Genomic DNA, 13,622 nt, shown 5'->3' with positions numbered 1-13,622 from the left:
TGCTATTCAAAACCGAGCTTACTGCCAGGTCACTAGGTGGAGGGCGGCTCAGAAAATTTCAGCCTTGGTCTCTTCGCTGGCAATCCCAAATTCCGCATCAGGGATCGTGCTATTTCCTAATATGATGACCTCGCTTGGTCTGGGGGTTTCCCGAAAAGCGAGCTCGCCTCCATCCCAATTTCTACGAACCTAGACAGCGAACAGTTACACTAGAGACCAGACGCGTTGCTGCCTTGCGGTTTCGAAAATAAAATAATATAAAATGAAATAAAATTATAAGATAAAATAAAAAGGCGCCCTTGGGCCTCCGTCTTCATCTAGGACACATGCAATTGGTACTAAGCTCCAATTGTCCATTGATCTTCTGTAAATAAATAAATTTCTCTGTCTATGTTTCCGGGGAGGTCCTCGATTTTGCACTCCGATCGCAATACGCTTCTCTGGAAGCAAGTCTCGTGTATCTATCCGGCTTCCTCCCACGTAAGAGGCCTACACTTTTGTCTCGCACGGGTGGTGCGATCCGTTTGCAGCCGCTTAGCTTTGGAAGGGCCTCGGGCATGTTTCTCCCCCTTGTCCCAGCGCGTAGTTCATGAGGGCTAGAAACATGGAAGCGCAAGGAGGGGGCCACGCGGCCGAGCGCTCCCACGTGTCCGGGAGGAACACGAATTCAGAAGAGCAAGGGGAAAGGGGGAGTGATCCTGTGGAGTGACCAAAGTCCAAAGACAGCAGTACTTTCCCCTCTCTCTAACGTAACTGCGTTATGTTATGTCCATCATTTCCTTTGATATAGCTTCTGGAGTGCGGGGGGGGGGGGGAGAGGGGGAGAAACGTGTAAACAGAGAAGCGAAGCGGAGCGGGAGAAAGGAGTCCTGGATGGATTGCGCTCTGCCTTTTATCTCTCCGGCAAGAGCGCAAAAGCGTTTCTTAAGAAGGAGGCCAGGTCTGCGGGACAAAAACGCTGTGTGAAAAAGCGTTGCCTTTCCTCCGCTCCCTCCAACTTGCTACTCCTTGTCTGACCCTCATTCTCCCCCCTCCCTCCCCCCTTTTCTCCCCGCGGCCTCCACCCACCCACCCGCCATCATCAGCTCGGCCAGTTGGGTGTTGTGCTCCGGGACTCCTTGAGAAGGGCTTGTTGTGCTTCGCAGGTGAAAACAGCGGGTCTGAAAACAGCACCCCACCCCACCCCCAAAAAAGCCCCATCCCACGCCGCAAAGAGGGGCGGCGGCTGCGCTCTGGCTCTCTCTCTCTCTCTCTCTGGGGCCCTTTGTTAGCACCACACAAAAAACGGAATTCCTCCCAATTGGGGTAGTGGGTTTTGTTTAAAGAACTGCAGAGAGAGAGGGGGAGAGAGAGAGAGATGCTTTTCATGCTTTGCTTTACCTACTCTGCAAACCCCTCTTCTCATCCTCCCCCCTCTCTCTCGCCCCCCTCCAAATAATCCTTCTCTTTATTTTAGAAACACAAAATCAGGTGCCACGCAGCGCTATAGTGTCTCTCCCTATTCAAGGAGCCTCGAGGCAGGCTCTCCATCGCTCGGGAGCTCGGCCCGAGCAGCAGCCGGAGCTGCCCTCAGGAACCAGGTGGGAAATGGACAAAATCTCTCTCTCCTTCTCTTACCAAACACACACGCCCCCCCCCCTGAACACACACACGCACACTCCGTATTAGGCAAGCTCCGGACACCTGGAGGTCGGATTCCGGAGTTGCTTGAGACTCTCCAAAACCGCCACTGCCCCAAATTCTCTTCGTCCTTTGATCTTTGTAAACTCCATCTCAGAAACTTAAATTGCCATCGCGATTTGTTTAAAATCTCAGGGTGAAGGGCGGGAAATAAACCAATTAACAACAACAACCAGTCAAGGGAGGTGGAGAAAAACAGAATTCGCTCCGCTTCGTTTCTACACAAACAACCACCTTCGCAGAAAGGGGATTTTGTCCATATATATATTTACATATATATATGTAAATAAATCACATCTCACAAGTGAACGATTTCTGTTTGTTTGTGAATTGGTTTGTTTGCTTGTTTGTTTATCTGAATGGCGATATTCGGCTTTTGGCAGGAGCCCGGCGGCCGGTCTAGGGAATCAGAGCGCCAGCAGCATTCAACTAAGTTTTAATTCGCATTAACGCCGCCAGGACCTCATTAATAGACCCGCTATTCATCGGATGCGCGCTCTTGCGGCTGGGGGTGGGGGTGTGGGCTGATCTTTCATAAATTGTCACTTGATCTTCCCGGCTTGCTTTTGCAAGGGATCTGATTGTGGACGGGTTGCCTAAATTGGAGCCGGGGGATGGGGGGTGGCGGCGGGTTGAGAGCGAGAGAGAGAGGGAGCTGAATCATCATTTTAAAAATTCCTCTTCTCTCTTTCTCTCCCTGCCCAGATCCCCACCCCGCACGCACACTTTTGTTAAATTAAATACAACTCTGCTTTCTCGGGGTGGCTTTTCTAACTGCACGCTTGCGTTGCACCCAACTTGCGAATCTCACTTCCCTTTCTTAATTTGCCACATGCAAAACGACTCCTCTCTCTCTCTCTCTCCTTTGGCAAGTTACTCCCCCTCCCCAAATCTTCTATCCCTCCTTCCCGCTTGGAAGGGTTCTCTCTCTCTCTCTCTCTCTCTCTCTCTTGCGCAAGGAAAACCAAGGGTGTGCCTTAAATTGGAGGAGAGAGGGGGATATATTTCTCATCCTCCTCCTTCCTCAACCCACCCCTCTTTCAGTCCAGACCTTTGCTGAACGTTTGGCTGGGAAAAGAAATTCTCTCTCCCTCTCGCTCTCTCCTCCCCCCCCCCTTGGTGGCCCAAATCCCATGTCATTCTGCTCCAAGTGACTTCATGTGATGTCAGCTTTAAATGTAAGAGACAGCGATCTGACGCTCGCGAAGATGCTGGCTATCCAAATCTGACAGCGCGGCCGCACCGCGGTGCTTGGATGCGTCTCCTCGGCGGCGTCGGGCAAAGGGGGGAAAAAGGTAACTCATCCCAGGCCAGGCTGCCCATCTCCTTCCTTCCTCCCCCTCCCTCTCTCTCACCCCCTCCCCACCCTAGTGGGACCCGAAAGAAAGATCCGCAGGGGCTGGGGCTGCGCTCGGGGTTTTCTCTGCCCCCCTCCCCGCCTCCCTACTCCCCTCCCTCGCCGCTCTTCTCAAATGCAGGCCCACTCCGCAAGGGACGGGGAGTTTGCCTGTTACTTTCTCGCTCTCTTTCTTCCTTGCCTCCTCGCTTAATGAGCAGCAATCTGGTCTCCCCGCGCGCAGTTGTTCTTGTGTTCATTTGAATGTAAATGGGGGAGGAGATGCTAGGATGGGGTGGGGGGGAGATGAGAGAGAGGGGGAGAGAGGTGCTTATTAAATTGATTTGTCTCCTGGCTTTTCTGGAATGCTGAGCTGGAGGAGGAACTCGGCAGAAACTGTGATTTGACGCGCGCCTTCTTCCCCCCTTTACTCCTATTTTTTAAAAAACAACAACAAAAATTTAATTGTTGTTATCATTTTATTTATATATATCTATATCTATAGATCTATTTTATGGGCGAGATCCGGCTGCTCATCTCCAGTTCGGGTCTCCTTCCCTCCCCCACCCGAGATGGCCTCCTCGGCTCCGCTGGAGACGGTCATGCCTCCCGCCTGCGTCCGCAACGGCGCGGCCAACCCGGCCAAGACGCTCGCCTTCTCCATAGAGAGAATCATGGCCAAGAGCTCGGAACCGCACCAGCCGCAACAGCAGCAGCACCACAAACCCGCCGCCGCCGCCTTCGAGGCGCGGCGCAGCGAGTCTCCGGGCAAGAAGCTGCTGAGCCTCTGCTCGCCCATCCCGTGCGTGATCGCGCCCATGCAGCCTCTGCCCGGGTACGAGGCGCCCTCGCCCAAGGCGCTGCTCAACTACTCCGAGCTGTGGAAAAGTAGCTTGAGGAACTGCGGCTCGGCTCTGGCGGGCGGCGCAGCTTCGACGGCCGGCGGCTTCTGCAAAGGCGGCTGCGGCTTGTGCTGCAAGGGGGACCTCCATCACCACCACCACCACCACCATCACAACAGCAGCACCCTGGGCCAGGCCACGACGCGCGTGATCAAGCCGCAGGTGATCAACCAGGCGCTGGCCATGCCGGCCAACGGATCTAGCCTCTACTACTTCAACTACCTGGATTCCTCGCCGTACCACCCGTCGGAGATCCTCCACGGGCAGCTCTTCACTTCCAGCTTGCTCCATTCCCAAAGCCCCGCCGCAGCGGCCGCTGCAGCCGCTGCCGCCGCCGCAGCCGCCCTCTCGGCTCACCAGAAACTCTTCCTGTTGGATAACGCCAAGCTGGCTTCCTTGGCCCCGTCGGAGAAGTTCCCCAACGCGCAATACCCGCACAAGGAGCGCCTCCCCGGGCAGCTGGACCAAGTGATGAAGGAGAACACGGGCCTGGCCGGGGAAAGGAACGGTGCCAAAGGACATCACCACGGCAAACCGGGCGTCGGCGTCGGTGGCGGCGTCGCAGGCGCTGGAGGGGGCGGCGCGGCCGACGGGAAGCCCAAGAACTTTACCTGCGAGGTGTGCGGCAAGGTATGCAGGAGCAGGGTGCTCGCGCTAGGGGGCGCGCTCTTAGCTCTAGAACCCGTGGGGGCAGCCAGGACAGGGCTGCGCCCGCCATAAAAACCCGCTCCGGCTCTTTGCGCGCGCCAGGAGGGAGCCCTTGTTCCTAGAACGCTTCTCTCAGCTCACTCTAATAATAATAATATTTTTTCTTGTAAAAAGTTCAGCGCATTTTAATAATCTTGAAAAAGGGAGGGGTTAGCTCCTTCCCAATTGTTCCATGCCTCCCAGACACTTCATAATCACCGTTACAGAACTAGGCTACTGTGATTAAGTTTACCAAAGCCACGGGGCGGGGGGGATCCGGTAAATCTGTGGCAGAGCTGAGAACGGAAACGGGTCTCCTGGTTCATAGCGGATGTACGATGTGTAAAAACCACCTGCGGAAGAGAGAGCCATAGTGTCGCTACGGTGCCCCGTACATCGCCTATCACTGGTGCACCTGACGCGCTTTAAAAATAGCACAGAATGAATCGCTCGCGAGTTTTGTTCCCATTTTACAGATTTTGGGTACGTGTGTTTGCGCGGTGGCGCCGAGGCTGAGCGGTAGGTAGTCCGGATCCAATGGGTTCACCCAGGCAGCCGCAGAACTATAGTTTAACCAAGGGTCGTTTAAACTGTGTGTGTGTTTGTAGAGAGATATATTCAGAACGAAACTCTCTCCTCGTCCCCTTTGGATCCGTGTTTTGGCCACTCCGGATGAAGGGCGACAAGGCGAGGAGGAGGCCCGCCGGTAAGCTCTCCTGAGGCTGACAAAAGTTGCCTGTGCTTTGTGTTCCCTCGTAGGTGTTCAACGCCCATTATAACCTCACCCGCCACATGCCGGTGCACACGGGAGCCCGGCCCTTCGTGTGCAAAGTCTGCGGGAAGGGCTTCCGACAAGCCAGCACACTCTGCAGACACAAAATCATCCACACGCAGGTACGGGGGCAGGGGGAACGACCTGAGGGTCAGATCTGTGTGTTTATGCGCTCGGCACCAAAATAAAATTTTATTTCTTTTTTTAAAAAAAACAAAAACAATCACCCGCGATTCTTTCTCTCTTTTAAAATGTCCTCTCCCCGGCCCAACAGGAAAAACCCCACAAGTGCAACCAGTGCGGGAAAGCGTTCAACAGAAGTTCCACGCTAAACACTCACATTAGGATCCACGCTGGCTACAAACCTTTTGTGTGTGAATTTTGTGGCAAAGGATTTCATCAAAAAGGTATCTGGGATAAAAAAAACCGTGGCTTTTGTTTCCGGCTTTTCTGCTGGTGGCGGGCGGGGGGCGGAGTGGGGGAGAAGTTGTGTGTGTATGAAAATTATTAATGATTGCTAAAAAATAAATAATAAAAAAGCAGGGGTAGAAGGCTACTTTTTCCGGAGGAGGAACCTGGTTTCGTTATTATTCGAAGTATAATGTTATTTCGAATTAAGGAGGAAAATATTTATTTCTTTGGAAGCACAATTTGGAAACAACACGTGTGGTGGTGGATAGACGAAATATAAGAATTACCCGCCGGTTTCAAGGCGTCTGGTCAATTTCTGCTCCCCGCGGAGCACGAGGCTCCAGACAGAACGTTGCGAAGGTTCCAAACAGAAAGTTGTGAAGGTTCCAAGTGGAATCTTGCGGTTCTCTCGCGTTCCAAAAGAAAAGAAAAGAAAAAGTAACCGCCGTATTTATCGTATTTAGAGGCTGCTGCTAGGAGATGACCCCTTCCCTCCCTCCCTTAAACGTCCTTAGGGGGCTTTGCCCTGGGGCTGCCACGAAAGACTAGCTCAAACCCGTCACTTGTTATTAACGGCGATTAAAATGAATTCAGCCCACTTAGGGCGCGATCCAGCCGAAACGAAAGCACTTTGAACGAAAACTCCCGTTGATTTCTAACCGAAGAGCTCTCTTCACGGTCTCCACGGCGCTTTAAAGCGCTTAACTTGGGCTGGGCAGGTGTGCCTTTGCCCTTGAAGTGGGGGGGACGGGACGGTATTTTCTCAAAACGGGGAAATAAAGTTTCGGAAGAGCCTGGGCCGATTCTCCCTTGCCTGGATTCAGGCTAGAAAATTCCAACTTTAAATTAGAACAGGCCTTCTACCCCCTTACCCTCTTTTCTTTTCTTTTGTGGTGGTGGGGGTTTCCTAATCCAGGTTCTCTCATTTGCTCCGGGTCAGGACGCTGACCCTGCCTCTAATTTTTTAATTCGTCCGTTGCATGCTGCTCTGCCTTGACGGAGACTGAGTTTGACAACTTCTTGACTGCCCCTTGCAGGACGCTCTCTAATGAAGCCCCGCCGCAGAAACTCTTGTTGCTCCAGTGAGGGGGGGGATGTATCTGCAGAGAGAGATATGTGTGTGTTTGGTGTGTGTGTGCCTGCGTGCGTGTTGATTGCAGAGAACGATCCCCCTTGAAACTAACGCACTCCCCTCCCCAATCCCCTACTTTTCTTCTCCTCCTTCTCTCTCGAACAGGGAATTATAAAAACCACAAACTGACCCACAGCGGCGAGAAGCAGTACAAGTGCACCATCTGCAACAAAGCTTTCCACCAGATCTACAACCTGACCTTCCACATGCACACGCACAACGACAAGAAGCCTTTCACCTGCGTCACCTGCGGCAAGGGCTTCTGCAGGAACTTTGACTTGAAGAAGCACGTGAGGAAACTGCACGACACCGCCGCCGCCGCCGCCGCCGCTGCCGCTGCAGCCACAGCCGCGCCTTGCGGAAAAGAACTTCCTAGGACCGTGCAAAGCTAAAACACACACACACTCACACAAAGCAACAATAAGGCAGAAGCGAGGCGAGCCTGTTCAGCGAAGCAAGAGACGTCTTTGCACGATGGGCAAAGCGACGCGTTCAGAGACTTCCAAAGATCTCCGGCCCTTTACAAAAGGGAAAAAAGGCCTGGGAAGGGGGAGAAGCCCCTCGGATCTGCCCCCCCTCTCTCTCACACACACACAAACACAAGCTGAAGAGAGACAATCACTTTTGGCGTGTCTATATATATAGAGAGAGAGAGAGACACGCCAAAAGGAAGAAACTTATTTAAAATTCCGTTGCGGATTGAATTATGGGAATAGTGGCGGATCTTTGATTGGACTGAAGGCAACATTTCTTCGGAGGCCTGGCAGGACTGTAAAAATATATATAAAAAATAAAAAATAAAATAAAATAGGCCTGGCCAATCATTCTATATATGTATATATATATATAAATATATAAATATATATGACTGAAAATTTTAAATTTTAATGTACACCAAAATAACTAAGGAATCTATCATCTGTGAGGCAATAAAAAGTCGCTTAATAGGAGTCTTATTTCCAGCTCCCCCAAACACATTTTTTAAAAACAAAAAACAAAAATAAACTCAATACCGGTCTATCATTATCATTTATCGTTATCGTTATTATTATTTGTGTGTGAAGTTGGGGAAGAATCGGGCCACTGCTTAAAAGGGTTTCAATCCACCACTTTGACAACCCCCTTTGAAATGGGGCGATTTCCCCCTTCCATTTCAATGCGGAGCTGGGAAGTTTCGGCTTGGGGGGTCATCAACTTTTGCTGGGCTCTGGAGTTGATGCTACTCCGGGAAAGTGGCGTGAATTCGATTCCCACGTGCAAGCCAGACTTCCGCGCCTACTCTGGAGAGGAGGGGAACAGAACAAGCGAATGGGGTTTGGAATGTCTGTTTGGTTCCTTATTGGACATGCGTGTGGCAAACATGTGGAATGACTCTAGTCCCCAGGACCGTTTTTAAAAAATGTGTTTATTTGTTTTAAAAAAGGATTGGGCGTCTAGTCTGGAGTTCCTCCAGGTCTGCTTATTGAAACGGGATCTACATCCTACACGGAGCGGGGCTTAGGATCGCCGTTTCAATAAGCAAAAGACAACAACGAGAAATCCACATTCGGGCTAAGAGAGGAGGTAAAGGAGATAGGGATTTCTTTGCTAAAACGAGCCTTCCGTCGGTTTTTGGTGTGTTGTTTTTTGTTGTTGCTGGTTTTCCATCCCTCCCCAAAAGTAAGGGACTCTCAGACACAATAAAGGTGGGGGAATCCACATTGCACCGAGCAAGCTATTCCAGATAAGGACATCTTTTCGTTTATTTGTTAGTCCAGGAGCGTTTGTGCAAGGTGCGCGTCTGGAGTGACTCCGGAGTTCGCAGCGCCTGTTTGCGCCTTCCCGTTCCACTGCGAAGCGCAGCCTGTGCAGGTTATGCTGGGGGCGCGGGGAAGCGGAGAGAAAAACCGCCCGGTTCTTTTTAATTTTATTTTATTCGTTTCAGAGGAAAAAGGAAGGAAGGGATTCTGGGAACAGACAAACAAAACACTAGATCGAGGCAGACGACCGACGGTAACAAACAAGCGCAAACTCGGGGGCCCTCCCTCTCCCCCCTCGCGCGCAACCAGGCGTCTGCCACTAACAACACCCCCACACCGCCAGTTCCTTCGAGGGTTTTTGTGTGTATGTGTTCTGTTTTTGGTTTCTCTCCCCCTCTCCACAACTAAGAGATGGCGGGGGGGGGGGGGGGAGAGAGAGATCAGCTTCCGATCTCGATGGCTCCTTTCCATCCCTAGAGGGAGGAGGAGAAAGACAAAATTAGATGCCGATGATTCTTTTAAAAAGTGTCGACATTGGAAGTTTAGGCTGCACCTCTTTCAGCTGTAACCTGCCACTTTTCTAGTGGGGTGTGCGTGCGTGTGTGTGTTCCATCACTTGAGATGTTTTAAAGTTATTTCCTGAATGACTATCCTTGTGTCTTTTTATACTGTTGTTGTTATTACTATTATTGTTTTGTAAAAAAAAAAAAATCCCCCCCCCTCGCCAATGCTGGTGAAACGATCTCACGCTTGCTTTCTGAGTAATGACCCAAATTAAGAGGGAAAGCACACAGACCCTTCAAACCGCATTACATTAATCGTGTAATCATCCACAGCAGGCCCCAGAACCCCTTTTAAAAAATAAATCGGAATATGGATAATCAAGGGCCTGGATTAAGGAACACTCCAGCTCAGCTTCCCCTCCCCAGCCTTCTAATGTGGCAATATCAATTCTGCCCACAATATTATTACGGCGGAGCCAAGGAAATCCTGCGAGCCCGCCCGTGTGCGTGCTGCTCAATCCACGCTTGCCAATGAAAGGGAGAATTAAGCAGGACCTCGCCATCGTCTGGGGACAGCTTCGTCGGGAGTTCACCTTTCCTCTGGTTAATTGAGTGGTTAAATGCTGAAAAGCGAGCAAGTTCCGCGCAGAGCTCCCAGCCGACGAGTCCACCTCAGTTATTCCTAACGCAGGGCTCGCGTGACTCCCCTTAAGTTGTTTCCTACATTCAGGGCAGGAAGATGACAAGCTTATTTCAGATAATCTATACCAGCGTCCCTTTAATTTCCCAGATATCGAAGATGAGCGTTGAAGGGCGAACCCTCGCTGTTGAAAATAAAACCCCACGAGGGGTCGTGAAATTTCTTTAAGCCTCCCAAACTCCTGTGCACGCTTACCTAGAAATTGCACCGGAGGCGGCTGACTTCTGAGCGCACACCGACAGGAAGGCGCTGTCAGGAAACGATGCCCACACAGATCAAAGTAAAATAGCAATGTCGATATTTACACGGCAATCCTATACCTGCCTGCTCAGGAGCAAGTCCCCTTGAGTTCAACAGGGCTTTACTCCCAAGTAAATGGGTATAGTACCACAGCGTCGATCAGGAAACAGGGTTTTCCCCACACACACCTAGACCTTGGGCCTACATTTTGAACACAGGAAGCACTACAATAAGACAAAATGGTCGTTCATGTTTTCTTTCCGTCAGCTTTCCGATCCTCCTTCCCCGCAGTCCCAGTATCAGCTTGTTCTCCATGAACCAAGCTTTCACCTTAATTTGCCTTTTGCAGGCAACCAAGCCCAAGCTCTTCATGCAGCCCAAAATAACACCCTAGCAAGGGGGAGGACGGATGGGGGGGGGGGAGAGGAATTGTTCCTGCCAAGTTTTTCCAATCATTTGTTTTTCCTGCTGGGTTTGGGGAAAGTTCTGCCGCAGCAGAACATGCTGCCATTAATGTGACCTAATGCTGGTGTGAAACTATATGGCTGACAGTCAGTGTGTTCTGTGTACTTGGATTTGGTAAGCTTATATCATTTTCTGATTGAAAGATTAAAATGGCCGGCCAGCAGAACTTTCCAAAGCACCAGCTTTAGGGATCCCCCCCTCTGCCCCCTTTATCAGCCAAGTGGAATTTTCGTGTTAAGAGGTGGCATCCAAGTTGCCTTGTACTGACAGTCTGCCCAGTCCAGTATTCCCTGGGAGAGGTCTTCCCTAGTTCTTCTTAAAAGAGTTTTTAATGGCAGATGCAAGGACTTTCTAGATGCAAGGCATGTGACTCTGCCACTGGGCTATGGGTACCTCCAAGGCTTATTAGGCCTGCTCTGGGGCTCATTCTGTTGTTGCAGGTGTTCTCTGGCCGGCTGTCACATGGCAACAGAGAGTGGGCAACTGATCCTGTAGAGAAAGTGAGTAGCAGTTGCTTTACATTGTGCCCTGCTTTTCACTTAACACTTTCCTAGAGGACAACTGAGAGTCGGCTGATTCAGAATGCATCTGTATCTATGCTTGGATCTCTACATAGTGGCAAAGTTCTATGGCTTTTGAGAAGCAGTTTGCAGAAAAGAGGTTGGGGATCTTATACAATGCAACAGAAGTTTGTCAGTGACATCAACTTACTGGAACATTTTTCATTAAAAGTATCTGCAGCCACCCCGGTAGCTTTAAATGTGGGGTGGGGGAGCTGGGGTCCTCCAGAGGCTGTTTTGCTCCAGCTCCCATCAACCGCCCCCCTCCCAGCCTGGCCAGTGACCAAGACTGATAGGAGTTGTAGCCCACCAAGAGGTTCGCCACACGGGTTTTAAATGGATACTAATATGGAGTAGGGAGAAAGAAGAATTTCCTGACAAAAGCAGATTTGTGCATTAAGTCTTTGGAACAATATGCTTAAGGATATAGGGACTGTATGCAATACTTTGTATTATATCACTTCTGCGACAGATGTGCTGTGTGATTCTAGGCATGTTTACTCAAAAGCAAGCTTTATGCCATAGTAAGTTTGCTTAACACTGCAGATTTATTGAGCACCAACAGGCTTCGTATCCTCCCTCATTCCATGTCAGTGGTGTACCAGACACAATCCATGTACCAGGGACAATCCATGATGCATTTTTCATTGCATCTTCTGTCAAAGCTCTGTTTGTGTGTACACATACCATAGGAGCCAACTCCTAGGGGCCAAGGTTCATTTGCCCCCCAATAAAATATTTGAGGTCCCCTCCAAAGTTGATGGGCATTGCCATTCAGATGGTGTTGTGCACGGTGTCATGTTGTAATGCAGAGGTTTTCAACCTTTTTGAGTCCACGGTTCCCTTAACCAACTACATTCTTTCTGTGGCACCCCTGATGGGCTCAGGAGCCCAGTTATGTCACCCCTTTTTCAACACCCTCAGCCTCCTCTCCTTTCCCCTCTCCTTGGGAGTCCTCCAGGCAGCTACTGCTGCAATCCCTGGTCTCTGATCTGCCCCCCCCCCACCCCAAAGAGAGGTGCATCTTTCCATTCATCTGTGGAGCTTATAGTCAGGGTTGCTTCGCAGCAGCCCTGGTCATCATTCAAGGCACTCCAGGTGCCATGGCACACAGGTTGAAAACCACTGCCATAGTGTAATGCGCTTACTGGCTAAATTATACTGTCAGGCAGCTTTCAGTCTGCTAATCTTCTGTTACTCTCTTATTTGTCCCATCAAAATAATGCCTCTCCTCAATGCTCAGTTCGTTACATGATGGGAAGTCTACATTTGACTTTAGTGGCATACTTCACTGGCCCTCATCAGAATGTATGATTGCATAGCTTTCTAGGAAATATTTGCTGTTGCTGCTAAGTAACATTTATTTCACTCCAACAGCACTGAACCCTAGATTTACACAGCTATCTTCGAAGGACTTTCAAAAAAGCCTCTACCACACTATGGTAACTGAAGTGAAGGGAAAGAGGAGGCCTGATCTGGATGCAGCGAGAAAGTAATTTAAAATATATTAATATTGCACCACGTAATCCCTGCTGTATATAAACAAGTGAAATGCTCAGTGACATTTTAAACTGAGAGGACTGCAAATGCTCTACAGAATTCAGAAAAGACTTAGGGAGCAATCCGATAGTGATACCTACCTGGATGACGGGGTTAGGATCCAGTGGATCTCTGGCTGAGCTGGGAGATTCCCAGCCCAGCCAAACTACATTGCCTTAACTCCCTCATCCCCAGCTCAGCTGGAGATTCACCAGAGCATCTGCCCCTTCCAGGCTGAGCGTTGAAGGAGTCAGTTGAGTCAAGCCTGGCAGGTTTTAAGGCGGAGTAAACCACAGAGCCTAGGGCTTGCTGATCAGAAGGTTGGCGGTTCGAATCCCTGCAACGGGGTGAGCTCCCGTTGCTTGGTCCCAGCTCCTGTCAACCTAGCAGTTCAAAAGCACGAAGTGCAAGTAGATATATAGGTACCGCTCCAGTGGGAAGGTAAACGGTGTTTCCGTGTGCTGCTCTGGATCACCAGAAGCGGCTTAGTCATGCTGGCCACATGACCCGGAAGCTGTACGCCGGCTCTCTTGGCCAATAAAGCGAGATGAGCGCCGCAACCCCAGAGTCGTCTGCGACTGGACCTAATGGTCAGGGGTCCCTTTACCCTTTACCTTTAAATCCTGAAAAGGAGTATCCCAGGGATGGAACCAGAGAGGGTAGACTTAGACTGGATACCAAACCGTTTCAGCTCTGTTATTTGACCTCACAACCCAGCGTAAGTTAAGATGGCAAAAAGGGTGGTGTAACTAAAACAACTTGTTTTAAAGGCTTGTTTTCCCTCTGCAGGGCTTAGGCCAGCTCAGGCTGCTGAGTTTGGATCTGGTGCAACATTAGGCTGGCTTAATTTACACTGGCCTGCTTTATGGAAGCTTCTAGTGTTTAGGATGGTTCCCTGAACGTGGCAGGATCAGAATGACCACAACCATCAGAAGAACTGCTGTGATGGAAATATA

At 50.3% G+C, this 13,622-nt stretch overlaps 1 protein-coding gene across 2 annotated transcripts; it reads left to right on the top strand.

Annotated features, from left to right (window-relative positions):
- The first annotated feature begins 1,489 nt into the window (after positions 1 to 1,489).
- FEZF2 (FEZ family zinc finger 2) lies at positions 1,490 to 7,946 on the top strand. Of its 2 annotated transcripts, none has more exons than XM_083599092.1 (5): positions 1,490 to 1,580; positions 3,522 to 4,548; positions 5,365 to 5,499; positions 5,652 to 5,784; positions 7,026 to 7,946. In XM_083599092.1, exons 2-5 carry the CDS (start codon positions 3,589 to 3,591, stop codon positions 7,310 to 7,312), a joined length of 1,515 nt encoding a protein of 504 aa, XP_083455218.1. In that variant the 5' UTR covers positions 1,490 to 1,580; positions 3,522 to 3,588; the 3' UTR covers positions 7,313 to 7,946. The 2 variants fall into 2 exon arrangements, with proteins under 2 accessions (XP_083455218.1, XP_083455217.1); XM_083599091.1 differs by lacking the exon at positions 1,490 to 1,580 and adding an exon at positions 2,681 to 2,975.
- Positions 7,947 to 13,622: the final 5,676 nt, after the last annotated feature.

Source organism: Podarcis filfolensis, assembly GCF_964270895.1.
Source record: "Podarcis filfolensis genome assembly, chromosome: 2".
In the NCBI taxonomy this organism is placed as follows: domain Eukaryota; kingdom Metazoa; phylum Chordata; class Lepidosauria; order Squamata; family Lacertidae; genus Podarcis; species Podarcis filfolensis.
Note: the sequence above shows the minus strand (reverse complement) of the source record. Positions and strands in the feature narration are given on the sequence as shown.

What these genes read in the sequence shown, in the direction of transcription:
- FEZF2 (XM_083599092.1), top strand. Translation starts at nt 3,589, where the DNA reads ATGGCCTCCTCGGCTCCGCTGGAGACGGTCATGCCTCCCGCCTGCGTC. An exon ending in CCTGCGAGGTGTGCGGCAAG is followed by an intron (nt 4,549 to 5,364) that starts GTATGCAGGAGC and finishes GTTCCCTCGTAG; the next exon opens with GTGTTCAACGCCCATTATAA. An exon ending in CAAAGGATTTCATCAAAAAG is followed by an intron (nt 5,785 to 7,025) that starts GTATCTGGGATA and finishes TCTCTCGAACAG; the next exon opens with GGAATTATAAAAACCACAAA.